The sequence below is a fragment of the Xyrauchen texanus genome, chromosome 6 (genome assembly GCF_025860055.1).
Source record: "Xyrauchen texanus isolate HMW12.3.18 chromosome 6, RBS_HiC_50CHRs, whole genome shotgun sequence".
In the NCBI taxonomy this organism is placed as follows: domain Eukaryota; kingdom Metazoa; phylum Chordata; class Actinopteri; order Cypriniformes; family Catostomidae; genus Xyrauchen; species Xyrauchen texanus.
Window position 1 is genome coordinate 10,727,502 of NC_068281.1, and position 27,959 is coordinate 10,755,460.

General features: G+C 37.0%; 1 protein-coding gene across 3 annotated transcripts; it reads left to right on the top strand.

Annotated features, from left to right (window-relative positions):
- slco5a1b (solute carrier organic anion transporter family member 5A1b) lies at positions 1–27,625 on the top strand. 3 transcript variants are annotated; one of them, XM_052129522.1, is made up of 23 exons: positions 1–251; positions 4,297–4,347; positions 6,566–6,679; positions 7,023–7,113; positions 8,754–8,865; positions 9,501–9,804; positions 10,130–10,474; positions 10,560–10,603; positions 10,797–11,113; positions 11,631–11,717; positions 12,586–12,665; positions 13,096–13,160; positions 13,365–13,577; positions 13,712–13,909; positions 16,396–16,543; positions 18,441–18,514; positions 20,920–20,997; positions 21,304–21,423; positions 21,570–21,736; positions 25,072–25,125; positions 25,901–25,965; positions 26,158–26,231; positions 26,318–27,625. In XM_052129522.1, exons 1-23 carry the CDS (start codon positions 176–178, stop codon positions 26,387–26,389), a joined length of 2,949 nt encoding a protein of 982 aa, XP_051985482.1. In that variant the 5' UTR covers positions 1–175; the 3' UTR covers positions 26,390–27,625. The 3 variants fall into 3 exon arrangements, with proteins under 3 accessions (XP_051985482.1, XP_051985483.1, XP_051985485.1); XM_052129523.1 differs by having other exon boundaries at positions 10,800–11,113; XM_052129525.1 differs by having other exon boundaries at positions 10,232–10,474.
- The last annotated feature ends 334 nt before the right edge of the window (positions 27,626–27,959 follow it).

Sequence of the window (27,959 nt, forward strand, 5' to 3'; positions counted from 1 at the left end):
CTCTCTCTCTCTCGGTCTCTTTCAATTTTTCAATTTTTTCTCTCTCTCCTCATCCCGTCTCCACCGTTCCTCCGTCACCTCAGACCTCAGCAGAAAAAAGGAAATATACCATAGACCACACACACCGCTGGAATGGATTAAAATTAGCTTTTGAGATGGATGAGTGATCGGAAGGATGGAACTGCTTCAACTGTTTCTCGCCCTCCTCGCTCTCTGGGCCAGTCTCGCCTTCGCGGTGGACCGTAAATTCGGTAAGTGTTTTTAACGTTATTGTGTTTGTGTACGTCCGCGTTTCTGTGGGGAAAGGACGAGAAGCGCGCGCCATCGTGTCAGTAAATAGTCCACATTAAGAGAGCGCGCGCTGATAATTATTATTTTTTTAAGCAGATACATGGGTTTACCTGCGCTCATGAAGCCAAGAAAGACTAGCATAATAAGCTTAATGTTTCTTCCCACAGAGAGACGACACGAGCTAAACAAACAGTGGCTTCAGCCAATAAAACATCCGGATTGTTTCCTGTACTGTCAGTCTGTATTCATTCATATAACACACCCATGGCCTGGATGCCACAGTTAACATGTAGATGAATCTAGAATATGATCAGAATATGATTATATTATATATAATTAAAGGAATATGATCTCCTTTAATTATATTATTTGAACACCAGATAATTGTTTGTGTCTTCAGTTGGGCCTCTGTCTGCAGTCTTAGTGCATCAGCACAGGAAATGAAGCATCACAGATTACAGCTCGCCTCTGTGCTCAGCATGAGATATATAATAGAGTTTAGATGGGGGTCTGCGTGTGTGCCTGTGTGATTCATAAACCCAACCCAGAAAAAAGTAATCCTGTCAATCATTAGCAACTGTAACCATGGCAACAGCTTGCAGCATGTTGCATTCATAATGATTTTATTGCTCTAGACACCTTGCATGGCACAAATACAAGCACACACACACACACACACACACACACACACACACAGGGAGACACACGCTTTTTGATAAAATTGCAATATAAACTGTTATAACAACAGTTCAACAAGACAAACAGGTGAGCTAAACAAATAAGAAAAGATACTTCTGCAGTGTAATGCCCTTTAAATGAGCTGAATAGCACTTATTGTAGCACGTTAAATGAACAGTTTATCGGTTTAAAAAGAGCCAGCCAACGCAAATCACTTTAATGATGTTTTAAATGTTTTAAATAAAACAATTAAATATAGGCCTATTGGCAGATTTAATGCCCAATTATCAGAACTTAACACTTCACACTAGTTGAAAACACAAAACACTTCTTTTTTTCTTTTATCCCCAATTTTGAATGCCCAATTCTCACTATTTAGTAGGTCCTAATGGTGGCGTGGTTTCTCACCTCAATCCGGGTGGCAGAGGACAAGTCTCAGTTGCCTCCACTTCTGAGACCATCAGTCCACGCATCTTATCACGTGGCTCGCTGTACATGACACTGCAGAGACTCACAGCATGTGGAGACTCATGCTACTCTCCGAGATCTATGCACAACTTACCACATGCCCCATTGAGAGCGAGAACCCCTAATCGTGACTACAAGGAGGTTACCTCATGTGACTAACCTCCCTAGCAAACGGGCCAATTTGGTTGCTTAGGAGACCTGGCTGGAGTCACTCAGTACACACTGGATTTGAACGCGACTCGAGGGGTGGTAGTCAGCGTCAGTGCTTGCTGAGCTACCCAGGCCCCCTCACAAGACACTTCTTTAAACCTTAAGCATATACCTCTAGTCTTCAGTGACCAGGGACCTCATTCCACCCACTGTATCTCACCCATTTTTTGGAGTTATGCACACACATCTTTAGTATTCATCAACCTTTCTTTTATAAAATGTGTAACACATTTATTATTATAATTTTTTGTTTTTTTTTACAAATTGCATAAAATATGTATTTCTTCGTATCCAAAAGTGTAAAGGATCATTAGAGATCCTATAGTAATAGTGTCACTTTTTTTTCACTTCCATAAATCACGTTTTTATTATAATTTCATGTGTACTGTATGTAAGTTAACTATAAAAGGATATATATTTATTTGTTTATTTCAAGACAAATGAGTACTATATTCATACAAATTACTACTATATCATGTTGATGTTCTGTGCAACAATGGTGAATTATTACATATGCCTGTACACATACATAAAATAGGGTACAATGGCAAATTTGTTTTTGTTTTTTGGTCTCAAAGTGTCTCACTTGGGGTAAAAGGTCTCACAGGGGGCAATAGTTATAGGGCACAATTTGTCAACTTATGTAAATAATTTTGACAGACAAGATGCTTTTTTTAGTAACAAATTAAGATAATGCTTATTTAAAATAACTATTTCAGAAAAGAGTGCATACTTTCTTGTTTATTTCAATCACATTTTACATTTTATTGCATCTTAAGTGTTATATACACAAATGAATCTTCACTGTGATTGGATCAGTCAATGCGAGCCCACTTTGAACATTTTGTACATTCATAACAAATCTATTCCTCACACTTAAGAAAAACAAAGTGTTTAATTGGGGCCTTTAGCCCCTGGAACAAGGGGGCATTTTAACCCAAATACTGATCTTTCACTTATTGGACAGTTATTTAATATATATATATATATATATATATATATATATATATATATATATCTTGAACAAAATCAATCACCTTGAACAAAATTGAAAATGACAAATAAGTATTTTGTTTCAAAATAAATGTGATAATTTACAGGATATTCATTAGCTACATAAATGTACAACATTAAAAATTATGTATTAAATATTAGATCTGATTGGCTCAAAATCAAACTTTAGACATAACAAGCAATGATCTCATGGAAGATGAAAATTTATAGTAGTGTATAGTGTCAAACTGTGTTTGGGAAAGTACTGTGGTAGTTTTTTATGCTATTCTGTGTTTAGGGAGAAAATCAAATCAAATATGCAACATATATTTCAAAATATTACAGGAATTTAAATTTGTACATAAATGTGCATTTATTCAGTATGAACTGTAATTGTATTTGTTTGTATATGGCCAATTTAGACAATGTAGTTTACAGATTTATTGCATGTCTATTTTAAACGAGAACTGTTCTTGCATTTTCTGAGACAAAAATAATTAAGGAGCTTCTGATACCCACAGGTTTTAAATTTTTGTTTGTAATTTTAATAATTTTATATAATAATATTCAGTTATTGTGCACTAAAATATTTACATGTTATTGCATTTACAATGTAATTAACACAGTTAAAGAGGTATATAATGATGATTTGTGAATTTTCACTGCAAAACAACCCCAAAATATGCCATAAACTGAAAGTAATGAATCCTGTTCTATATTAGTCCTGATTTATTGCATCACCTGGAATATCAGAATATATACTATTCTATTACTTTCTAAGTGTCTAGAAAATGTGTTGGAAATATGACACTATCTGGTCATTTTGTAGATGCAAAGCTTTGATTTAAACCAAACCACCAAGTAGTGTGCAGTCATCATTTGAACTGAAAGGCATATATGAAGCCATTAGGTTTTCTTGAGAGGATGTCAGTGAGAAGACAGTCTGTCCACATTATTTCTATACTCTTTGACTGTGACTTCACACTGCCTCCCCCAAAACAGACTTTCAAATCACTCTCCATAGTAACAGAGAGCCTCTAATAGACATCAATAGCACTATGAAAAGCCAAGTGTGCATTGTGACGTTGTTTAGTGTGCTGTGTTGGTGCATCCTGGCTGCTCTATTTGTGTCATGTGAATGTATTAGTATAATGCTGAATTGAGTATGTATGAAGAAATGACAAATCACAGTGAGATTAGAACAGATGAAGTGATGAAGGATTGCTTAAATCAGACCAGATAAAGTGATAACACAGCTTGTTAATCATACTTGTGTAGATGAGGTCATATAGTCTTTGTTATCTATCTTTAATCAAAATGTAATAACTTGCTCTTCATCGTAAACAACTTTACTTTTTCATGCTTTTGGATAAGGTAAATGAATTGCCAAAAAATATTAATACATTGTTTATGCAAATGTGCATTCTATTCTGATATGTAACGCCCACTTTTCACAATCCAAACAATTCCAGATGTATAAAATCAAGTCCCATCCTACATTTTTCTTGTTGAATATCCTGTTTCACTAATGCATCACATTACTGAACTAAAATGGGTTGAGAGCGGAGTTTCACATTTACTTAGAATTACATAGAATTAAATATTTTAATATTAAATCTTTCTTTCTTTCTTTCTTTCTCTCTCTCTCTCTCTCAGGCTGCCTGTTTGAGGAGGGTCTGTGTATGAACTATGAAGTCTGTCTTAATGGTGAGTCACACGCACACATCCACACACACACACTTGAGACCTGCAGTCTCTTTTTGTATATATCATACATCATGCAGTTTGATCCAGATTGATGGTTATATCTGGATTCAGCCACTAGCAGTGGGTAACATGATAAAAAAAAAAAAAAAACATTTCTTTGGCCCTCATACAACAAACACTGACAATCACACTAACAAACACATGCATACACATACATTGTTCAATGTCCTTTTTTGTGTAGCACTATAGCCTTTCAGAACTCCTGAAGGTCAAGGGTAAAACTATTTTTGTTGCTGTGATATTTTCACACTCCGTGCACTCAGAGGCAAGGTAATATGAGTGAATTCATTAATATTCAGATGTTCATCTGTTGATATCAGTCAATCAAATGTAACTTACTTTCCTACTGATATCCTGTGTGAGTTATATTTAATTTAATTTAATTCAGCTCTAGTGTGTAAACAGAATAGAGTGTGTAGGTTGACAAAGGATATATGACTGAATTTATGACATGATTTTTTTTAATTATTGCAAGACAAAATAATATTTTGGAAGCCTGATTTGTATTAGTAAAATCTAAATGGGTAATATTTTTATTATTATAATTTTATCCTTACGTCCTAATAATTTTAGTCAAGGTACCATGCACAAAAAATGCCCATACAATAAAACAGGCTGTTTATGCTGCTGTACCATTGAGACTTTTCTGTAAATTCTCTTATATGCTGTGGTTTTGCTGATGTCGAATATAGTTCCGTATCTTGATAAAGGATAAATTCTATGGATTTAATCAAAATATTATATTCAAAGAATCAATTGTTCATAAATAAAATATGTTTTAATATGAATTTTAACCTCTGAATTTGATTGCATATTATATGAGGGTTTGTCATGCTCTATTTTCTATTCATTAATCTGAGCTCTGCTTACTGTACAAATCATTGACTGTCTGGACTGTGTTAGAACATGACAAATCATTGACCTCACTTCAGTTACATACTGAATAATCAAGTCACACCATAGCCAATGCTTTTTTTCCCTCCTGTGTGGGTGTGAAATAGAGGAAGAACAAATGTACAGTAATTGATATTGTGTACTTATAAACACTCACACAATTTTGTCCTCACTATCAGGAAGGTGTTGGTGACTCCAGGTGGTCCTGTCTCAGTTGTTGCTAGCAACACTATTGTCAATTTTCAATTTCAATTTCAATTTAAAAGTACTTTATTGGCATGATTGTGATTACATACAATATTGCCAACGCATTAATACACAAAACAGATAATGACAAGACAAATAATAATGGGAAGTAATAACAGGACATTATGAACATAAGAAAATAAAAGTACTGTGGCTGAAGTACATTAAGGCAGTAATTGGTTTCTGATGGTGTGCAGCTCAAAAATGAATTTAGCTGCAACTGATGCATGATGGTCCTCCCCCAGTAACACCAGCATCTGATCTGTATCTGCTGAACTGTAAAACTGTGGCATGAGGTTTGAGAGTTTGTGGAGGTATCTCTCTCTCAACTCTGTAAATTTCTCACAGTGAAGGAGAAAGTGTGTCTCTGTCTCGACCTCACCCGTGTCACAGTGAGCACAGACTCGTTCTTCCTTTGGAAGCCATGTTTGTCTGTGTCGGCCTTTTTCTATCTGTGATCACTTAGTCTGTATTTGGTGAGGATCCGTTTCTGTTTTGCATCTCTTACAGTGTGCAGATATTCTGCCAGATTATATGTTCTGTTTAGGGCCCGATAACATTGCATAACATATTGTCTCTAAAAGGCAGATCACAATGGATTCTAAGAACACACACACAGACACACACACACACACACACACACACACACACACACACACACACACACTCACACACACGTTGGTGAGGCTATCCATATGAGGACTCTCCATAGACATAGTGATTTTTATACTAACTCAGTCCCTAGCCCTAAACCTTGCCGCTCTCAAAAAAGTTTCTTTCTTCAGTATTACATAAAAAACCCCCACATTAGATTTGACAAGCAAGCGATTTGAAATATGAGGACACTAGAAATGTCCTCATAAACCACAATACCCTTGTAATTACCAGTTTGTAATCTAAAACAATGTCCTCGTAAACCACCCCCACACACACACACACACACACACACTGATGTATTCTTGTGTACGTAATTGTCAGTCTGGTGTGATGCAGGTTGTTGAGTTGCTTTTCTCTGTAGATGGCATGTTCGGCCGCTGTGAGTCTGCTCCATTAACAGACGTCTACACATATGACATCACACCAGCAACAGTGCAGAGATTCCGTGTGCTGCTTCAGAGACTGGCTCACAGAGGTAGGTGCATTAGTGTCGCCATAGCAACTGCACACATCACTGTCACCATGGTTATGAGGCCTACTCCTAGAGCTCATCAGCATTCGAGGATCAAATTAAAAGCTTAGGCTATGTACAGTATATACAGAATGAAATCCTAGCTTACTACTGCACAGTATATACTGTATACTAATGTTTAGAAAAAGTAAGTGAAATAGGTGACAATATTCCACAATAAACATTTCAAACAGTAATATGCTACAGTGTTGTCACAAGACCTCATAATGTTGTGTGTTTAATTTAATGAATGCCATACAGTTATTATCTTGAAAAAATATATATATTTTGCATTTTAATCCAATAGGGTTTGCTTGGGAGGATGATGTCACACAACAAGTTTTATCAAATGAGTTCTCCAAACTACGCAAGATTTCCCTTCCATTACCTGAGCACAGGTAGCAAACACACACTGACACTTTTGCTAATTAGTTCACAGATCAATGAGAAAATCTCAATTGTTTCTCCTAGACACAAATTAGATTAAATGGAGAGCAAATGGAGACTTTTGCTGAAGTCCCCTACTTCTCAGATATTTGTCCTCAGAAAAAGACCATAGTAGTTTCAGGTGTCTTCTTGAGACTTTCAGATTACACACTGCATTACACACTGTGATAACATTTGCCAAGATACCAAACTCTGCTATCAAAATTTAGAATAATTTAATATAAAACCAAGACAAAATTATCTAAGCCATACTCGCCACATTAATTGAATTGTCTTTTGTTATTTCATCTAAGGCATTTTAGAAGAAACATCTGAGACAATGGATAAATGAAACACAACTGATGTACTGAAAGTCTATTAAAGGGAGTGTTCACCCAAAAATGAAATTCTCTCAACATTTACTCACTCTCATGCCATCCAAGATGTGTATGACTTTCTTTCTTCTGCTGAACACAAAGATTTTTAGAAGAATATTTCAGCTCTGTATGTCCATACAATGCAAGTGTAATGAAGACTCAGGTAAGTTGGGATCCATAAGCAGTTAAATGAAGTGTTAACAGGTCGTACAGGCAATGGTCGAGAAACAGGCAGACAGAGTAAACGTAGGCAGGCAGAGTCAAAGTCAGAGCAGGCAGAAGGTCGGGCAGGCAGCAAACAGTGATAGTTAGAATCCAGGCAAGAGAGTAATCAAGGCAGGTAGCAAACAAACGTGGTCGAGGTAACAAGGCAAGGTTGGTACACAGTAACTCGGATACATGGTAAATAACGCTCAGAGATGTAGCCGGGGCAGACAAGACTTCGCAATGAGCGAAGCCACGAGCAGGGTTAAATAGTGAGTCAGTAATGGGGAACAGCTGTGGGATAATTAGTCCGGGTGTGTGGGTCTATGGGAATTGTGGTGTAACCTCAGTACTCGGGTGACTCAGATCTCCGATGGCCGGTTGAGGACTAACTCAGCGTTCGTGACAGCAAGTGAATTTTGGAGAGAAATTTGAAGCTCCAAAAAGGACATAAAGGCAGCATAAAAAGTATCCATACGACTCAGTTGGTAACACCCTTGTCTTCTGAAGTAATATTATAGGTGAAACACAGATCAATATTTAAGTCTTTTTTTACCATAAATTATCCTCCCTGCCTAGTAGAATCATCAAAAATAAGAGAAGAATGTGAAAGTGGAGATTTATAGTAAGAAATTACTTAAATATTGGTATGTTGATATGTACCCACACCTATCAAATCCCTTCAGAAGGTGGATTTAACCACTGAAGATGTATGGATCTCTTTAATTCTGCCTTTATATGCTTTTTGGAGCTTCAAATTTCTGGCCACCATTCACTTGCATTGTGTGGACCAAAAGATCTTCATTTAATTAAAATCTTCATTTGTGTTCATCAGAAGAAAGAAAGTTATATACATCTGGGATTGCATGGGGGTGAGTAAATGATGAGATATTTTTCATTTTTGAGTGAATTATTCTCTTGGGATATAAAAGAGCAACCATTTCTGTGGGTATTAACTCGTGATGAGTCCCTCCTTGATGTCATAAAATTGCTGACATCATGGCTAATATCTTTACATTAATTTCTATTAGACCTTATAGTGCTGCTGTCAGAGACAGAAAAATGAAATCATCGGAGGCGGAGCTTAGGAAGACTCTGAAATACCTGCAGCACCTGGGTCTGCTACCAAAAACATCGCAAAAGGTGAAAAGTGTGTGTGTGTGTGTGTGTGTGTGTGTGTGTGTGTGTGTGTGTGTGTGTGTGTGTGTGTGTGTGTGTGTGTGTAGATTTGTGTGTGTGTGTATCCTCAGAGCACAAATAATGATAAAATGTGTTCCTTGAATGTATTGTAAGTTGCTTTACATAAAAGCATCTCCTAAAATAAAATGATGTAACATATACAGTAAACATGTATGATTTGTGTTTAGTGTGTGAGATAGCAATGATCTTGTCCTGTGTCCAATAAAAAAAGACAACGGCAACAGTCCCAATTCCTACACTTATACAATGCGCTAAAAGTTTTTACTTGGTGATGATGGGAAAGTTCACACTTTTGAGTGTGTAGTAAGAAATTTCTAAAGAAGCATGCATGGATACAAACTGAAAATTCACTAAAAAAAGCTTAAGATCTGGGCAACGATAAGTTACTATTCCAAGGTTCTATGCTTTTGAATGTACAATTTTGTTTTATGGATCTATTTAGGACATATAGCTTTATGATGTGTCGCACTGACAGAGTTCAGTCCTGTAACTCCTGGACTAAAATATTTCTAAAGCAATTAAAATATTACTTAGTTAATAATAGGCTTTAAATATGTATATTAATTCTTCCTGCGCAGGAGCTTCAGTATTATCGCTCTGGAGAACCACGCCCTGAAACTGACTCCACCCCTCCTGAGTTAATTTCAGAGTTGCCCTATCAATCACAGTCTTACCCTGATCTTAGCCAATACCAGAGCTATGTGGCACAAACTCCTCCACAGGAAGATGGCTCAGACCTGCTCATGGCCACTCTTCAGAAGTACCTTTACAAGAACAAACCACCTCAGCCTGATGTGGGGGACAGAGCAAAAGCGGACCATCTCTTCCTAAAAGATGGATTCACAAAGCCCTCTGCCAGAGACTCCCTAACACCTGTAGATGGTATGAGACATTTTCTTCTCTTCCATGTTTCACCTGTTTGATGATAGTTCCCCCAAAATTTGTAATTCAGTCATTATATACTCACCACTTTTTCGTCAAAGCCTGTATGATTTTCTTTCTTCTGTGAAATGCAAAAGGAGGTGTTTTGTTGAATATTTTAGTTTATTTTTTCCACACAACAAAAGTAAACGGTTACCAGTAGCATTCATAATGCAGGTTTGAACAAAATTAAATGGTTCTTGTGTTTCTCGTGATTGATTGTAATGCCCCAACTTGTGAATGTGTGTGAAATGTGAAAAACTAATGTCATGGTTTCTGTTCACAGAAACATTCATCAGGAAAGTTCTACAGAACATAGGCAGGCACAGTGTGGATGTGAAGAGTCTGAAGGCAGCAGATCTGGATAAGCTTTCTGTCTTGATTGCAGATGCTCTGCAGGTTGTGGAAAAGCAGGCAGGACAGGGAGAAATGCCTAGAGACCTGGAGACCCAGCAGCAGCGTGAAGACCAGACAGAACATCTGCAATACGAGGACCAAACAGAGGACCAGCTTCCTGAGAGTGATTTGATAGATAAGACACCAGAAGACAGTGCTCAGAAACAGAAAGAAGTGGCAGAGGAAAGTTTATCAGTCACTCAAATGACTGTCCAAACCATCCCGCCTGTGACAGGTAACACAACTGAAGCAAAGTAGCCATGATGACTTTATTCATACATAGACAAATGCATATAAAGATCCTTATGTTCCTCTTTCAGAGGGACAAACTTTTGGGGAGGAGAAAAGAACCATGGACAACAAGGTACTTCTTCTACTGCCATTACTGGTTCTTCCAGCAGGAGACTGAACATTGAAATGATGGTCATTAAAATAAAATAAATTATAAGTATATAAAAGTCTGATTACAATTAAAATATCATGCATTTAGTTTTCCCTTAGAGGACAGGATTGTCATCCCCACTTCCCAGCTTTAATGTGTATATGTCCTGTTTAAGCAGGATGGTGTCTTTTTAGGGAAGCTCCTGCAGTACCTGGATAAAACAGAGCCTGAGCCTGTTGATAAGGGGAAGGATGTGTCTGTGGAGACGGTGCGCAGCCGAACGACACACCGAGAGGTGGGTATGCAGAAAAAGGCAATCGAGCAAGTGGAGGAGCTGGAGAGCTGGGTACAGGCAGCTGCTATTGCGCCCTCATCTGATCTGGTGGACAATTCTGCACCACACCGCAAGAACATGAAAGTACATGATCTTCAGCTGGATGTCCAGACCAATGCTAAGAATGATGTCTATGGATACATTATCACTGATACAGAGTAAGTTGTTAACTGCACATAAGACAGACACATACACCACAAACAAACACACAGCAAAGTGACCCTCTCTCTTTTAAAGTATTCAGTTCAGTTTTCAGTTCAGTGTTCTTTAGTGCACACTTTTCTACAGTATACAAGATTACCAAAGTATTCAATAAATTCAGAAGCAAAACGGTTAATAGAGATAATAGAAAACATAGACATTAGTGAACAAATTAATTAAGTTCAATACTTTTGCATGTACAGTATGTGTAATTTCTCAGGTCTAAAGTGTATTGTTTTATTCACTGTCTGTAATGGTTATGGCAGTATTAAGGTAACATGCTTTATATAATATATTGCTTATTGTAAGCTATGCATATTGATATTGCTCATTGATGCTTATATTGAACAAACTTCTTGAATCCAAACTTCAATCTTTTTCTGTGGCCTTAAATATATGCATGTTTGTTATTATTAAATCAAGAGCTTTTTTTTTACTTCTCTTTCTCTCCCTCTCTCTCTTTCTGTGGATCAGGTCTCTTCCCACTGATAAGGGTGTGTATCTGATGGAGTTAGTGGCTCATAAAGCGAAGATTCAAATGACAGATTTCTCAGAGCTCTCGTGAGTCTTTATTGCGTGTGTGTGCATGTCTGCGTGTACTTGTGTGTCTCAAAGCAGGGGACACACTAACTTACAAACTAACTTACAATGGGTTTAATATATTGGCAAGTTTAGGATATATAGTTGATGCAGATAACATAGTAATGTAATAAAATATTCATATTTTAGAATTATGAAATCAGTGTAAATCTCGTCATTAAAATAACTCACTAAAATGTAAATTGATAAAGGTTTTTTTATTTAGTCAACAATAACGATGCAATAAAGATGCATCATAATGCTAATTAATTAAAGAAGCATCTATAAATAATTAATAGGTATAATCCAAAATCTAGTATGTTGGGCATTTCCCCGCTTGAACTGTGTGAACAGAACGAGCTAACCAACGGCTAAATTAACCGCTTTATAAACAGGTTAATTACAGTATGAGTTTAATCACTATATTCACTAGAACATATATGTTACAGAATATTACATATATAAAATAAATCAAATAAAATATATAAAATAAAACTGACTGACATTATTGAATATGACATGACGAATTAAGAAATGTTGACAAAATGTAATGGAATTTTTCTTCAAAAGACAAACAAAAAACTGTGTAAAAATGAACACTGCATGGAATGTTAGTGTTTTGACAGTGAATTGGGATCAGGATCATTTTACAATGAAGTTATAAAAATTTAATTCTATAAAGTAAGAATAAAGTTTAATGGATGGCTGTTGGTTGGAGTGTGAAATTGGATTTTGATATATTAACTTAGAATTAAAGAACAAATTGTGAGTAAATTTTATGTTTGGTTACAGTGACAATGCCTGAAATTAATTTGCTGTGTGTATGTGTCTGTTGTGTGTGTGCGTGCAGTGTTGTTAGTCCAGCTGTGACGTTTCAAGTCCATCCGAATACTCAGAACATCACTACAGCTGATGTGGCTAATGTGGCAGGTAAGAGTTTAATCAATAAATGGTAAATGGTTCTGCACTTATATAGCACCGTTTTAACCTTAGCGGTATTCAAAGCGCTTTACACTGCATCTCATTCACCCATTCACACACACATTCACACTCCAATGACAGCAGAGCTGCCACGCAAGGTGCTAGCCTGCCATTGGGAGCAACTTGAGATTCAGTGTCTTACCCGAGGACACTTCAGCATGTGGAGTCGTGTGGGCCGGGAATCAAACCACCAACCATGCGATTAGTGGACAACCCACACTACCACCTGAGCCACAGCCACCCCGAAGAATCATTACAACAAATATACATTACATCAATCCCCAAAGATATACATGCATGTCCTCTTTCATTTATCCATGTTGAGTTCAGAGTGACGTGTGTTCTCATCCCATCTTTTCGGATTCTTCTCTTTTATCAGTCCGTCAAAAGGATGAACTGGAGAAAGAAGCGAAAGTCAAGATTGTGGAGGCTGGAGTTACTGATGTAAGAATCTCTCTTTTTCTCTACCTGTCTCTGCCTCACTTTCCATTTGTTCATCTTATTGTTTTTCTTCAAAGGCCAACTGGTACTATTGCAATACATAACGCTTGAGAAAATTACACATTTTCACATTTCTGTTGCATAAAAAATATTTCATTTTGCATTTCTTTCTCTCTCTCTCTCTCTCTCTCTCTGTCTTGTCTCTAGAGGAGTAAACTAAACCAGATTCCCACTAAGTACAGTCGCTCCGAGTCACTCAAGTTTCTCATTCTGACTGTGATTTCCATTGTGTGTATTACTGGAGTGCTTCTGGCGTCCAGTGTGGTGTACTGCCTGCGTCACCGTTCTCATCACAAACTCAAAGAGAAGCTCACTAACCTGGGCTCCGACCCTCCCACTGATGCCACTGCTACGTATCAGGTATAACAGTGTGTGTATAAAGCTGTTCATGTGAGGTTTTTCCTGTAGTGCATATATGAGATGTAAGTGTCATCTAAAGCTCTGAGACAAACATCTCTCTCTCTCACTCTCGCTCTCTCGCTCTCTCTCTATAGGAGCTGTGTAGGCAGCGAATGGCAGTGAAGCCTCCAGTAGAGAAGTCGGATCCTATTCACTCTTCTCGTATAAACAGCGTGTCATCTCAGTTGAGTGACGGGCCAATGCCCAGCCCCTCTGCACGTACTAGCACTTCCTCCTGGAGCGAGGAGCCCGCCCACTCCAACATGGACATATCGACTGGCCACATGATACTGGTACATACAAATAGACATATAAACACATATTATTAGATCAGTTTGCAAATACATTGCAGATGGATTAATATGGGCAACTAGTGCCATGGCAAAGCTGGTATCTTACTAACACACAAAATCAGCCAAATTTCGTTAGGAAAAATAAAATTTGTTACAAATTTTGTCACAAAATGTTGGTATTTTGTATCAAGGGGCCAAATTTTATGAGCACTAGCATTAAGCATATTGCTATTTCACAAGTTTCATAAGTTTCATATGTGCTAAGTCAGTGGGCAATGGCCATGAAGTTTTGGTACTTTTGTGCAAGCATGCTCTAAGTCTAGGTGCAAGTGGGTTCGAATGCAAAGTTCTAATAAGCTGGGGCAAGAGCGGTTTAATTCTGAGATTCCTTTCAGTTCATTTCCAGTCATGCATTAGCGATATAAAGATAATATATTCATAAGAAGTTGGTAGTGTAAATGACAAAATGACAGATGACATAAAAAATGACATATGACATAAAATAGAAGAATAGAAATATGTTGTAAAGTATTTAATGGAAAGTAGGAGGCAAGAACCGGCTTTTCAACATAAATAATATTTTAATAATAAACTGAAACAAAGGACAAACACACACATGACGGACATGTCCATAAACGATCTCTCTCTCCCGCACGACCCTCTGCAGTCGACCTTTATCCTTCTCGGGAGGCTTGATTAGCCTAATACGGGACCGGGTGTGTATAATCACGACCTGGCCCCACCCTCCACCCTGCCACATTTGTATTTACCTTCTTTTGTGAATTAACTGCGTCCTTGTTGAATCTCAGGCATATTTCCAGTGACATCAGGATTTAGATGTAGGCTCCATTGATTTAAGTATTATTAATCATTTTCATCTACTGACACAATCAAGGCTAGTAGTGACAGTAATTGTAACGGCACGCACTTCACTTCTGACGGTCGATTTTGATTTTAAAAATTTGTATTAATTTACTGAAACATGGCCCCTTTTTAGTGACTTAAAGGTATAGTACACCCAAATATAAAAATTCTCTCATCATTTTCTCACTCTTATGCCATCCCATTTCTTTCATCCACTGAACTCAAATGAAGATTTTTAAAGCAATTTCTGGGCTCTTTTGGTCCATACCATGCAAGTCAATGGTTGCCAAAGTTTTGAAGGTAAAAAAAATCACAATAGACAGCATAAAAGTAATTCATAAAACTCCAGTGGTTAAATCAATGTCTTCAGAAGCAAGATGATAGGTGTGGTTGAGAAACAGATCACTTTTACATTCTTCTTCTCGTGTTTTTGATGATTCAAATTCTTCATGAATACCACCCCCTACTAGGCAAGGAGGAGAATTCCTAGCAAAAAAGTACATAAATGTTTATCTGTTTCTCGCCCACACCTATCACATCACTTCTGAAAATATGGATTTAACATCTGGAGTTGCATGGATTACTTTTATCATGCCGTGATGTGCTTTTTGGAGCATAACAATTCTGGCCACCATTTACAGCATTGTATGGACCTACAGAGCTGAAATATTCTTCTAAAAATCTTCATTTGTATTCTGCAGAAGAAAGAAAGCAATTCACATCTGGGATGGCTTGAGGGTGATTAAATGATGAGAGAATTTTCATTTTTGGGTGAACTATACCTTTAAGAATCACTCTATGAATATAGGTGGAAAAATACCAATACAAATTAGATAATAAATGCTATTGTAAATATAAACATAATAATAATAATAATAATTAAAAAAATAAACTATGACCTATAAATTGTTTAACAGAAATCTAAAATTTTTGTTTCATAAAATGGCGATTGTCAAGGACATAAATTGATGTTCCACTATATTTTCATTATTTGTACATTAACTTTATTGCCACCTGCTGGTGGAGTTTAGAAAACAGACGTGCTCCTTAAAGAGCTCTTAGCGCAATGATCTATTTCTCAGGAAAATAGCAAATTGAGTTTTGCGGCACTTCATTACCATACAATAAATCCACACTTTGCGTGCATACACCCACAGATAACACAGACACTCCCACCCACTCTCACTTGCACTTTGCTCTGGCACGAAAATTGTGCTTAGAATTTAGCTCTTTCACGTAGTGCACACGCTCATGAAAATAGACCCCATAGAATTGACTTGTTTTGGGGTTTTTAATAATTCAAAATTCCCTCTCTCCTGTAGAAATCAGAATATGCAGTAACATGTTTTAGTAAAATGGAATTTAACAATATAAAGTCTTTGTGAAGGTGGTCTGAGTATTCTTCTATTGGTAAGCACTTGGTGACCATACATTGACATTTTATTAAAGTTAATAGGCACATACATATTCACTGTGTAAGGAAATAAAAAAATATTGTAAAACTTTGTTACGATATTAACAGTTTTGTTCGGAACAGTTTAACAGCAATTATGGCATGATGTGTAAATAGGAGCAGTACAAGTCACACAATCACATAAATGTTTCTCTGTTTACACATGTAGGCATATATGGAGGACCATCTAAAAAATAAGAATCGTTTGGAGTCAGAGTGGGAGGCTCTCTGTGCGTACCAGGCTGAGCCCAATTCCACCTCCATCGGCCAGAGAGACGGCAACACCAAGAAAAATCGCACAAGCAGAGTCATAGCCTGTGAGTAGACCACATTCACAGATGTACACACATCCGTTTGGGATATTTATGGAAGGTAAAATTCTTTCATTACTTTCTCACCCTCATGTCATTTCAAACCTGTGTGACTTTCTTATGAAGAACTGAAAAGGAGTAAATGTTATGAATATCCGGTCCTTTTCAAAACAATGGCAGTTCATAGTGACATTTTAAAGCTTAAAATAGCACCCGAAAGTATCATAAAAGTAGTCCATGCGACTACTATATATTTCTTTCACAGAAGAAAGTGTGTTTTACGGGTATGGAACAACATTAGGGTGAGTAAAGTATGACAGGATTTTTAATGTTGGGTAAACTATTCCTTTAACCCTTAAATGCATGGGAACACTCTTACATATTCGGGTCTTTAGAGACCCGGCACGAATATCTATCACAAATGGATCTACAAAATGCCCAGATAGTGTAAATTTTCTAGTGAAAATAGCCCATCTTGTTGGCAAAGGCTATTTACACTAACTCCGCCCACCTTTGCTGAGACCAACATGAAGACAGCCATGACAATTTCTTAGGGGTAAACTGCTTGTCAAATGAAGGTGGGCATATTTAAATTTTTCGCGATGGGGTAGAGATGTTGAACAGGTTAACGTGTTAAATGTTTAGTGGGTTAAGAGAACAGAGAACGGAGTGATTGTTTGTACTCCAATGGTCTTGTAGCAACATACAAGTTTATGACAAAGTGTGACCCTGCATGTTGATGTCATAGCTCATAGTGTTAAGATGGTGTGTGGATATATATTAATGTTGGCGATCTGGGTTCAAATCCCGCCTTGTCAAAATTTTTCCCATGTCCCTTCTCTTAATATTTCCCATAGTACTCACAGTGATTTGATCACAGTAAAGGTCGCGGAGTTGAGAGAAGTATGTGATATGGATAAAACAAACCATGGTTTTACAGTAGTAATAATAAGTAGTTACCATGTTTTTGGTGGAAACTAGTTTTGATGCAATGAATCATGGTGTTACAACAGTAATATGTTGTTAATATAGTAACCATGTTTAATTTTGTAGTTACAATGATTTTACTTCAAAATACTATGGTGAACCTATAGTTACTTTAGTAAAACTATGTTTTATTTTCATAAGGTATGGTGAGGTTTAGGGGTAGGGGTTGGTGTAGGGTGTCTGAGGGACTCTAAAAAATACAAAAAATAATGCTGCAGTGATGCCTCCATACTGTATGTTAGTATTTAAACATGGTATAATAGTATCTGCCAATCTTTGCACTTAGTGCAAAGAACATGCTTTTTGTTGCTTTTTACACTTTGTGTAAATACCATCTGCCATAAAATATACCTGAGTAGGATTCATTAATTTCACAACTAATTTCATAGATTCAACTGGCTGTCAAACACATATTGAGATACACATAACTCATATGGTATATATAAGTTACAATATGCCTGAGAAAGTATTTTCTCAGGCATTATTGAACCCAAGTAGATGTGAAAAATTGTATGAAATACTCTTTTGTCTTGAAATAGATATCCTGTGATGGCAAACTAATATAGATATTAAATTATCATAAAAATATAATTTATGGAAGTGAAAAAAGGACACTATTACATACCTAGTGTCTGTAATGACCCGATACACTTTGGTACTTTTTTTGTGTGCAATTTTGGCATTTTTTTCTGTTACACTATTTATAAAAGAAAGTTTGATGGATACTAAAGAGGTGTGGGCACAACTCTAAAAAAACTAATGGATGAGGTACAGGGGGTGGAATGAGGTCCCGGGTCATTACAGACCCGAGGTATGCATTTAAGGGTTAAATTGTGTAACAATTCATTTCTGTATGATTGAGCTTATAGTTTTTCAGATTTTAAAACAACATCTCTGTGTGTATGTATTTATTCAGATGATCATTGCAGAATAACTCTAAAAGGGGAGACCAATCAAGGAAACTCTGACTACATCAACGCCAGCCCAATTGTGAGCCCAAACTACAGCACACAATAAAATTCAATACAAACTACACACTACACAAACCACACTTTATGTGTATGTGGAGCGGAGGGGGGCGGGGCCAGGTCGGAATATCGCGTGCCTCATCAGGCCGATTGGGGACCGGGCGCGATATTCCGACCCGCCCCGCCCTCTCCGCTCCACATTGTAGATGTAGGTTTAAATCCTTGCAGAGATAAAAAAAAAAAAAAAAAAAAAAAAAAACATTAATTCTCAAGAAGTTGAGACAGTATAGATTGAATTACTTGTCACACAGCAGTCCACCGCACTTCCGGGTGCTGAGCAGATTTCAGTGGTGGATAAAGGCAGCGCTGCAGTTTTAATAATCTTTTAAGCATTGTATAAAGTAATAATGTTTGTAAAAGTTAACTGTAAACATTATGAAGGGATGTCTATGGTTTACAGTGAAGAAATATATGTAGGTTCTTTCTGAACTGTCAGAAAAACAAGATATAACTTATGTTGCAGATATGACAGTTTGATAAATGTACATCCTCACACATTTGACACACTTAATCCTGAGAAATGTGTCATAAAAAGGAAAAATTACCATTAGACATGCAACATGTTGTACTGTCCACATACAGCAAATAATATTTGACTTTAATGTCATCATATTCATACATAACAGCGGTTTCGCATTCAAAATAAATTCAAGCAGTATGTCATGGTACAGAAGCAGGAAGGAGGACCCAAGTGCAAGAATGAGTGGAAATAAAATATTACATTTATTAAACAGAGAACACAGAACTCACGAGGGAGAGGAAACAAACAAAACATAAACCAGTATAATATACAATAACTAGGACATACCAGAAACATGACTGGAACAGAAAACACACTGACAAAACAATTCAAATACAAGAGGAAAGAGGGCACACTATATAGAACCAAAAACACAAGGAACAGGTGCAGACAAGCAACATGACGAGGATTAAATTAGGAGGCGTGTTAGGGTTAGGAGAGCGCATGGCAGACAGAAAACAAAAGAGAGCCATGCGCTCAAAACACAAGGCAGACGTTAACACATTAACAGACAACGAGAGGCCTGTCAGGCCGAGGTTGTGACAATTACATTATTTTTGTTCACTTATCCTTTGACAGACAGTAGCCAGTGCGCGTGGCAAAGACGGGGTCGTTCTCCCCACTAGACTTTCTACAGGTTTTGTTTATACAAGATCATCATTAGATCATATTTGACCTTGTATCCTTCACAGCGACTGCACTTTAGAAATTCAAAACAGCCATTCGGCTCAGTTGAGTCTCTTAGAGTACACACAATAACAATGAATGTGATCTGTGAAATATCATACATTATGTCAAATCCTGAGCTTGTCCTGGTCTAACAATTCTGACAGAAATGTAAAGAATCCCAAATCTCCAATAGCCTATTTCAATCTCGCAAATAGCACTTTTAGGGCACTATTAGCACATTTTGAGCGAAGAGCCTATTGAATGCAGTTCTATTCTCGGCTGCAAAAAGAACCCAGAAGTGCCACAACCTAGCGTTTGTTTGTAAACAGTAATTTCATCAAAATATAGTATTAAAAAACACAGACATAAGTGACTTACAACTCCTTTTTGACCTATATTCAATTTAAAAAGAACAAGGACAAAATAATTTGTTTTACTAAACAAAATATAAATACTCATTTTTTCTAACCTATAGCCACAAGACTGAAACAATATACATGTAAACATGATTTCAGTGTGATAAAATAACTTACTAACCTTTTCTGTGTAAAGTTATATCCAATTTTACAACTTCGTTGCCATAACTATGTAATGTCAACAAACCATAAGCCCTAAAATGTAAAAATGGCAATTTAAACCACTTTACAGCTCAAATAATACATGAGTTTTACCAGAAGAATTAATGTAAGTGCTTTTATAAAATGATAAGCCTCACATATCTGCCTTTAAACCCTCCAAAAATCGGCCCCATTCACTTCCATTGTAAGGGCCTCGCTGTAACCTTGATATTTACTTTTGTTTTTAAAGAAAAGGAGGGATGAGTCGAAATAATGTTTGTGTTATGCCACAACTTAATGCCACAAATGTTGATGATTGAGCTTAACTTGTACTGAATGTGGAATATGTCACAGAGTTGATTAGTTAATAAAACATAAATTAACTTTTCAGTTGAATACAAATCAAGAAGGATTAGCAAATCATTGATGTCTGTTATTTTTTTCTTTTGTTTGTTTGTTTTTGTACATTTTCATATCCCAACTTTTTTGTAATTGAGGTTTGTATGTATAATAGAGTAAATCACAAACAAAATGTAACATACAGTTCTGACCCACACAGGGCTCATGAGAGACTCTACTCTGCTTCTTGTGTGTATGATTATGTGGTTCTCCCTCTCTCAGATGGATCATGATCCTCGTAACCCAGCATACATCGCCACTCAGGGTCCACTGCCCTCCACTGTTGCCGACTTCTGGCAGGTAAACAGATACGTGTGGAATGCATATAATAATCACACATTGATAGTTTTTCGTTCTCTAGCAGATGGTCTGAAAAAGTGTGTGTGTAATCTGTGTTATCTTGCAGATGGTCAGGGAAGGTGTGTGTAATGTTGAATGTGTTCTCTTATAGATGTTCTGGAAAATTGTGTGTGTGTGTGTGTAGCGTGCGTAATGTGTGTATATGTCTTTTTTAGTATAATGCGAGTGTATGCGTTCACTTGCAGGTGGTCAGGGAGTGTGTATGTGTATATGTGTGTATCACTCAGTATGTGTGTTCTTTTGCAGATGGTGTGGGAAAGTGGGTGTGTGGTGATCGTAATGTTGACACCTCTTTCTGAGAATGGTGTGAAGCAGTGTTACCACTACTGGCCTGATGAAGGATCCAATCTCTACAACATTTACGAGGTACAACACACAAACACACAAAATCCCTTTAAAACCAGCAAACATCCCTGGTTGGGGGACCAGCGTCATCTTAGACTGGTTTAATTTTTTATTTTGAAATCTTATGATTGATGTATTAACTCTTTGTCCTACATATGTTTGCATAGGTTAATCTTGTTTCAGAGCATGTGTGGTGTGAGGACTTCCTGGTTCGGAGCTTTTACCTGAAGAACATGCAGACAAACGAAACTCGTACGGTCACGCAGTTCCACTACCACACCTGGCTGAATGACCAGACACCTGAGACCAGTCAGACACTGCTTGACTTCCGCAGGTACACCTACCCCAGAGAGTGTGTGCCAGCACATGTGTGTGTGTATGTGTTGCCCGTGTGTGTGTCAACTCCTGAGCAGTTGCCAGTGTCATTTTTGTGGTCGTGCAGCTAGTTCACTGGCTCCAGTTGCATAGTCATAAAAGTGATCACTGACAACTGTGACTCTGCATCCAAGTGCCCGCTCGGATACCAACCCCTCCGTCCTTTTCCCTAAGACATTGTCCAAACTTCTACCTGCTGAATTCTAACCTCTAATCTATGATTTCCTCTCTCTCCTCCCCTCTTGCCAACCACTGCTCTCTCTTTCTCTCTCATGTATTCAGTTTTTCTCCAAACAGAATAGAATGTTATTGTTCTTGAACATGCCCACTTTTAAAGTGATAGTTCACCCAAAAATTCAATTTCTCATATCATTTACTCACTCTCATTATATCCTAGGTGTATATGACTTTCTTTCTTCAGCAGAACACATTTGAAGAAAAATAGAGGAATATCTTCTCTCAGTAGGCCCTTAAAATGCAAGTGAATGGTCAGTCAGCATAAATGTCATCCATACAACTCCAGCGTTTAAATGAATGTAGTCTAAAGTGATACGATCACTTTACTATGAAAAAGATCAATAATTAAGTACATTTTAACTATAAACCATCGCTTATGGTAAGAGTCATGAGAGTGCAGAGTTCACATGGTCTCTCGTGTGACGTATTTGCCATGGCGTGTTATCAACATAATCTCACGTTTATCTCTCAGTTGAGACATCCAGGATAAGCAAACAAATGCACCATTGTGAGTAAAGAAACATATATATATATATATCTAAACCAAAACCAAAAAAGCTTCTGGACAGAGGGCTTGGGTAACTCAGCGAGTAAAGATGCTGACTACCATCCCTGGAGTTCGCGAGTTCGAATCCCAGGGCGTGCTGAATGACTCCAGCCAGGCCTCCTAAGCAACCAAATTGGCCTGGCTGCTAGGGAGGGTAGAGTCACATGGGGTAACCTCCTCGTGGTCACTATAATACGCTTCACTCTTGGTGGGGCACGTGGTGAGTTGTGCGTGGATGACGCAGTAAGGCGCTCAACAAGCCACGTGATAAAATGCGCAGATTGACGGTCTAGGACGCGGAGGCAACTGAGATTGAGGCGAGCCACTACGCCAGCACGAGGACTTAGTGCATTGGGAATTGGGCATTCCAAATTGGGGAGAAAAAAAAAGCTTCAGTACAGTGTTCCTACTACTCAGCTGTAAATAGTGCTGTTCTTCCTGGTGTGTCGTATATGTGTCAGTTCTTGTGTCACATACGCATACCGCTGCTGACCAGAAATTATACTTAAAAAAGTACTTTTTCACACCAAAGGCTATTGTGTCACATTAGTAGACATTAATGTAACCACTGGAGTCATATAGATGATGTTTATGCTGACTGACTGTTCTTTTTGGAGCTTGAAAAGTACCACTTCAGCTTCAAAAGAATCACCATCCACTTGCTTTTTAAGGACCTACTAGCTAAGATATTTTTCAAAGTTTCTTCAAATGTGTTCTGGTAAGAAAGAATGTCACACACCTGGGATATCATGAGGGTGAGTAAATGATGAGAGAATTTTAGGTGAACTCTCCCTTTAATTCTGATCTGCATAAAACCAGCAGCAGTGTTTATGAGTGTAAATCAGCAACAAGGCTGAAGCTAACTTAACGTGTGTGTGTGTGTGTGTGTGTGTGTGTGTGTGTGTGTGTGTGTGTGTGTGTGTGTGTGTGTGTGTGTGTGTGAGCGTGAGTGTGAGCGTGAGCGTGTATTTATCACTTTGTGGGGGACCAAATGTCCCCAATAAGGATAGTAAAACCTGGAATTTTTTACTTTGTGTGGACATTTTGTCGGTCCCCATGAGGAAAACAGCTTAAAATCATACTAAAAGATGTTTTTTGAAAATGTAAAAATGCAGAACGTTTTCTGTGAGGTTTAGGGTTAGGGGTTAGAATATATAGTTTGTACAGTATAAAAACCATTATGTCTATGGAAAGTCCCCATAAAACATGGAAACACAACGTGTGTGTGTGTGTGTGTGTGTGTGTGTGTGTGTGTGTGTGTGTGTGTGTGTGTGTGTGTGTGTGTGAGCGTGTATTTATCACTTTGTGGGGACCAAATGTCCCCATAAGAATAGTAAAACCCGAAATGTTTGACCTTGTGGGGACATTTTGTCGGTCCCCATGAGGAAAACAGCTTATAAATCATACTAAATTATGTTTTATTGAAAATGTAAAAATGCAGAAAGTTTTCTGTGAGGGTTAGGTTTAGGGGTAGGGTTAGGTTTCGGGGATAGAATATAAAGTTTGTACAGTATAAAAACCATTATGTCTATGGAAAGTCCCCATAAAACATGGAAACACAACTGTGTGTGTGTGTGTGTGTGTGTGTGTGTGTGTGTGTGTGAGCGTGTGTGTGAGCGTGTATTTATCACTTTGTGGGGACCAAATGTCCCCATAAGGATAGTAAAACCCGAAATTTTTGACCTTGTGGGGACATTTTGTTGGTCCCCATGAGGAAAACATCTTATAAATCATACTAAATTATGTTTTTTGAAAATGTAAAAATGCAGAAAGTTTTCTGTGAGGGTTAGGTTTAGGGGTAGGGTTAGGTTTAGGGGATAGAATATAAAGTTTGTACAGTATAAAAACCATTATGTCTATGGAAAGTCCCCATAAAACATGGAAACACAACACGTGTGTGTGTGTGTGTGTGTGTGCGTGTGTGTGTGTGTGTGTGTGTGTGTGTGTAAGAGAGAGAGAAAGAGAGAAAGAAAGAGAGAGAGTGTGTTCATTGATTTGTACATAATTAATCTTCTGTAACCTACAGATCTTCAAATTTGAGTGTTTTTGTAGTTATTATATAAAAACTTAAACTGATGTTTTTTTCTGACTTTTATAAAATAAATTTGTGTCAAGTTGATATGTAAGGGATAATATTCATCACAGTCAACCGGTTGTTATCGCAGAGTAACATTTTAACATCAACAATATTGGGTTTATATGACTGGCTGACTTTATTATCCATTATCCAGCTTATTACACGGCTACTAACCAAATAAATACATGGACGTATAATATTGATTTGAGTGGTGTGATATGAGGATATGCGGTTGTTACTGATAAATATCAGACTACTAGATGGTGCCATTGACCAATCCAAATCGAGTATTCCAAAGAGCCATATACTAAACTGTCTGAAAATATTTGTCAAGCTACATTTGAAGTGAATTTACATATGTGTATCTGTATCTGTATGTGTGTGTTTGTGTTTGTGTATGTGTGTCTATGATTGTCTGTCTTCTCTCCAATAGAAAAGTAAACAAATGCTACCGTGGAAGGTCCTGTCCTGTCATTGTTCACTGCAGGCAAGGACTAAAATACACACTTTAACACTCACCAGTGCAAAACATAAGCACACATTGATGAAACTTGTAAGGCAGGTTAAATATAAGCATATTAATATAATATTTTTAATAATTTAATATTTTTAGATTTTTCAGTTACTGTAAAATAATCTGTAATATGTCTTTTGCTGTGTTTTTAAAGGAATATTCTGGGTTCAATACAAGTTAAGCTCAGTTGATAGCATTTGAAGCATAATGTTGATTACCATGAAAAAAACATTCAACCTGTCCCTTGTTTATTTAAAATTCACTGTTACTCTTGGCACTTACAGTACTGTGGAAGACAATTGGGCCAGTCAATAAATATTACAATGTACACTTTCAAAAATATGGCCACATGATGTAAACATTATACATGTTAACATGACATTAGCATGAAAAAAATCTCTGTTCTACTGGATTTTAGGGTGATGAAATCGCTAATAGGTTTTTCCAATGTTACGTTGTCATGGCAATAAGTTGTAATATTAAATACATCTTAACACTGATATGGTTGGAAGTGATTTTTTTACACTAAAATCATGTTGATGAATATTATGTTTATATCTTGTGGCTATACTTTGGAAACCGTGTTTATAAATTTATTACTGGCCCCATTCACTTCCATTGCTTTTTTTTTTTAAATAAGCAAAGGATGTGTTGAAAATATATTTTGTGGTAATTAATATTATGCCACAAATGCTGTCGTGCTTAGTTTTTTTTTTTAATCTTGCTGTTTTTGTTCTTTTTCAATCAGTGATGGTGCTGGGCGGACTGGGACGTATATTCTTATTGACATGGTGTTGAATAAAATGTCTAAAGGTAAATTCAAAGACAGACACTGTTATATTTATGAGTTATAAGCATGAGTTATATCAGATACAGACCTGAGCTTCAGGATCTGGAGCCGGGCTTGATCAGTGGGAGTTCAGTGAAGTCTCACATATTATTTACAATCCGATAATTCAGATATAGAACCTCCCTCTCAGTGTGAGCTGTGCTTGTGTTTTACAGGTGCAAAAGAGATTGACATTGCTGCTACGCTGGAACACCTCAGAGACCAGAGACCTGGCATGGTCCAGACCAAGGTACGTGGTCTTAAACACATGAAGGGACATGCACACTGAAACACAAAAACATATTTTCATAATGACACATGGTGTGTCTTCCACAGGAGCAGTTTGAGTTTGCATTGACAGCTGTAGCAGAGGAAGTGAATGCTATTCTCAAAGTCCTGCCACAGTGATACTCCTCTTTCTCTAAAAATGTTTCCCTCTATCTTTTTCTCTCTCTCTCTGTTGTATATAAACTCTGGTCCTGAACATATATGTCCTATAGAAACTATTTTGTCAGTAAAATAATTGAACTATATTTGTAATTAGGAACTGTGTGTTGTTTTAGTTCTGTGTGAATATGAAAGCATATTTCATTCTACCGCATGCCAGATTGTTTCAGATTTTAATTACTCTCTAGTCTTTGCTGTTTCTGCTGTCATTTATTGATGTATAATTATGAAATGATGCAGGCAACTGCATATAACATAAATGGCAAGATCGGTTTTAAATATATAGTTAATTGGACATGAATTTATAGAACTAACCTGTCTGTTAATGTGCTTTGTTATTTAAGATTTAGAACTTTGTTCTCTGGGTTATGTGTGCCAACTACAACAGTTTATATGATCATCAGAGATTAATAAAAGTAGAAACATCTTGCATGAGATATGACATTACATACAAGCGCATAAACCATGATTCATGCCAAGAACACGAGAACATTTCTGCCTTTCCAAGCCAAGGAAATGTTCATTAAGTCATGAAGTTCAATGTATCATTTACATTTACCATTAAACCAAAATATTGACAAGTCCCACCTACAGATGGTTTTAAAATGTAATGCACACAAACTGTGCATGGATTACAAGAAATACTTGTTTATAGCAAGTAGAAATGCATGCAAGATTCTTGCAGTTGTGCTTTACGATCTTACAGAAAAAAGTGTACACATAAAGGTTGTTGTCTAAATCACAGACCCAATGTCAGATATCGATTGAGATACCTGCTATTACTGAGAATTTTAATGAGTGCAAATAGAGACTAGATTAATAGGGAAATAAACATTCAATCATTTTACTAACAGAACTTAAAGCTTTTGGCCTAATGCTTTGTGGGCATGCAGTTATCTCTTGACCCAATAGCAGCTCAGACATCAACATTTAAACCAATAGCAGGCTGCTTTGTACCTAAAGTTTCATTAGGGGTCTACTCATATGATGTAATGAGAAAATAAATAAATGTTGTTCAAATTTTAGTTATAACCCCAGTTGATCATTACTAACAAGCTCATTTGTTTGACTAAGTTCAGTCTGTGGATATTTAGATTTATCTCTTTCTTCATAATTAACAGACTATCAGTACATAGTACTACAGTATAACGGAAGCTGTTTTATCCTGTGTAACTCCATAATAAAGTGCAATGTGTCGGTGAAGTAAAACATGACGTCCCGAGTGTTCTGTGATATATATATACACTCACACACACATGCACATTTATTGAACACACAATGTAACAATGCACATAAACATGTAACCAACAATTTACCTGGTTTAAAGAACCATCAGATTTCAAAGAACCATCAAGTGATAACTAACCTAAATTGATTTATAAATTATACATATTTGGAGGACAATGGAGCTGCGCTGAGTATAAATGAAAATTGTAATTGCAAATGCTATTTTGACTTATAGATAAGTAGGCTTTCCATAGAATTATGGTCAAGTGATGGTCTTAGAATATCACTGAATTTGGACATTTGA

Bases quoted from the DNA above. Each gene is read 5' to 3' on its own strand.
- slco5a1b (XM_052129522.1), top strand. From the start codon at position 176: ATGGAACTGCTTCAACTGTTTCTCGCCCTCCTCGCTCTCTGGGCCAGT. The intron at 7,114-8,753 runs GTAGCAAACACA...AATTTCTATTAG, and splicing joins CTTCCATTACCTGAGCACAG to ACCTTATAGTGCTGCTGTCA. The intron at 21,424-21,569 runs GTACAACACACA...ATGTTTGCATAG, and splicing joins ATCTCTACAACATTTACGAG to GTTAATCTTGTTTCAGAGCA.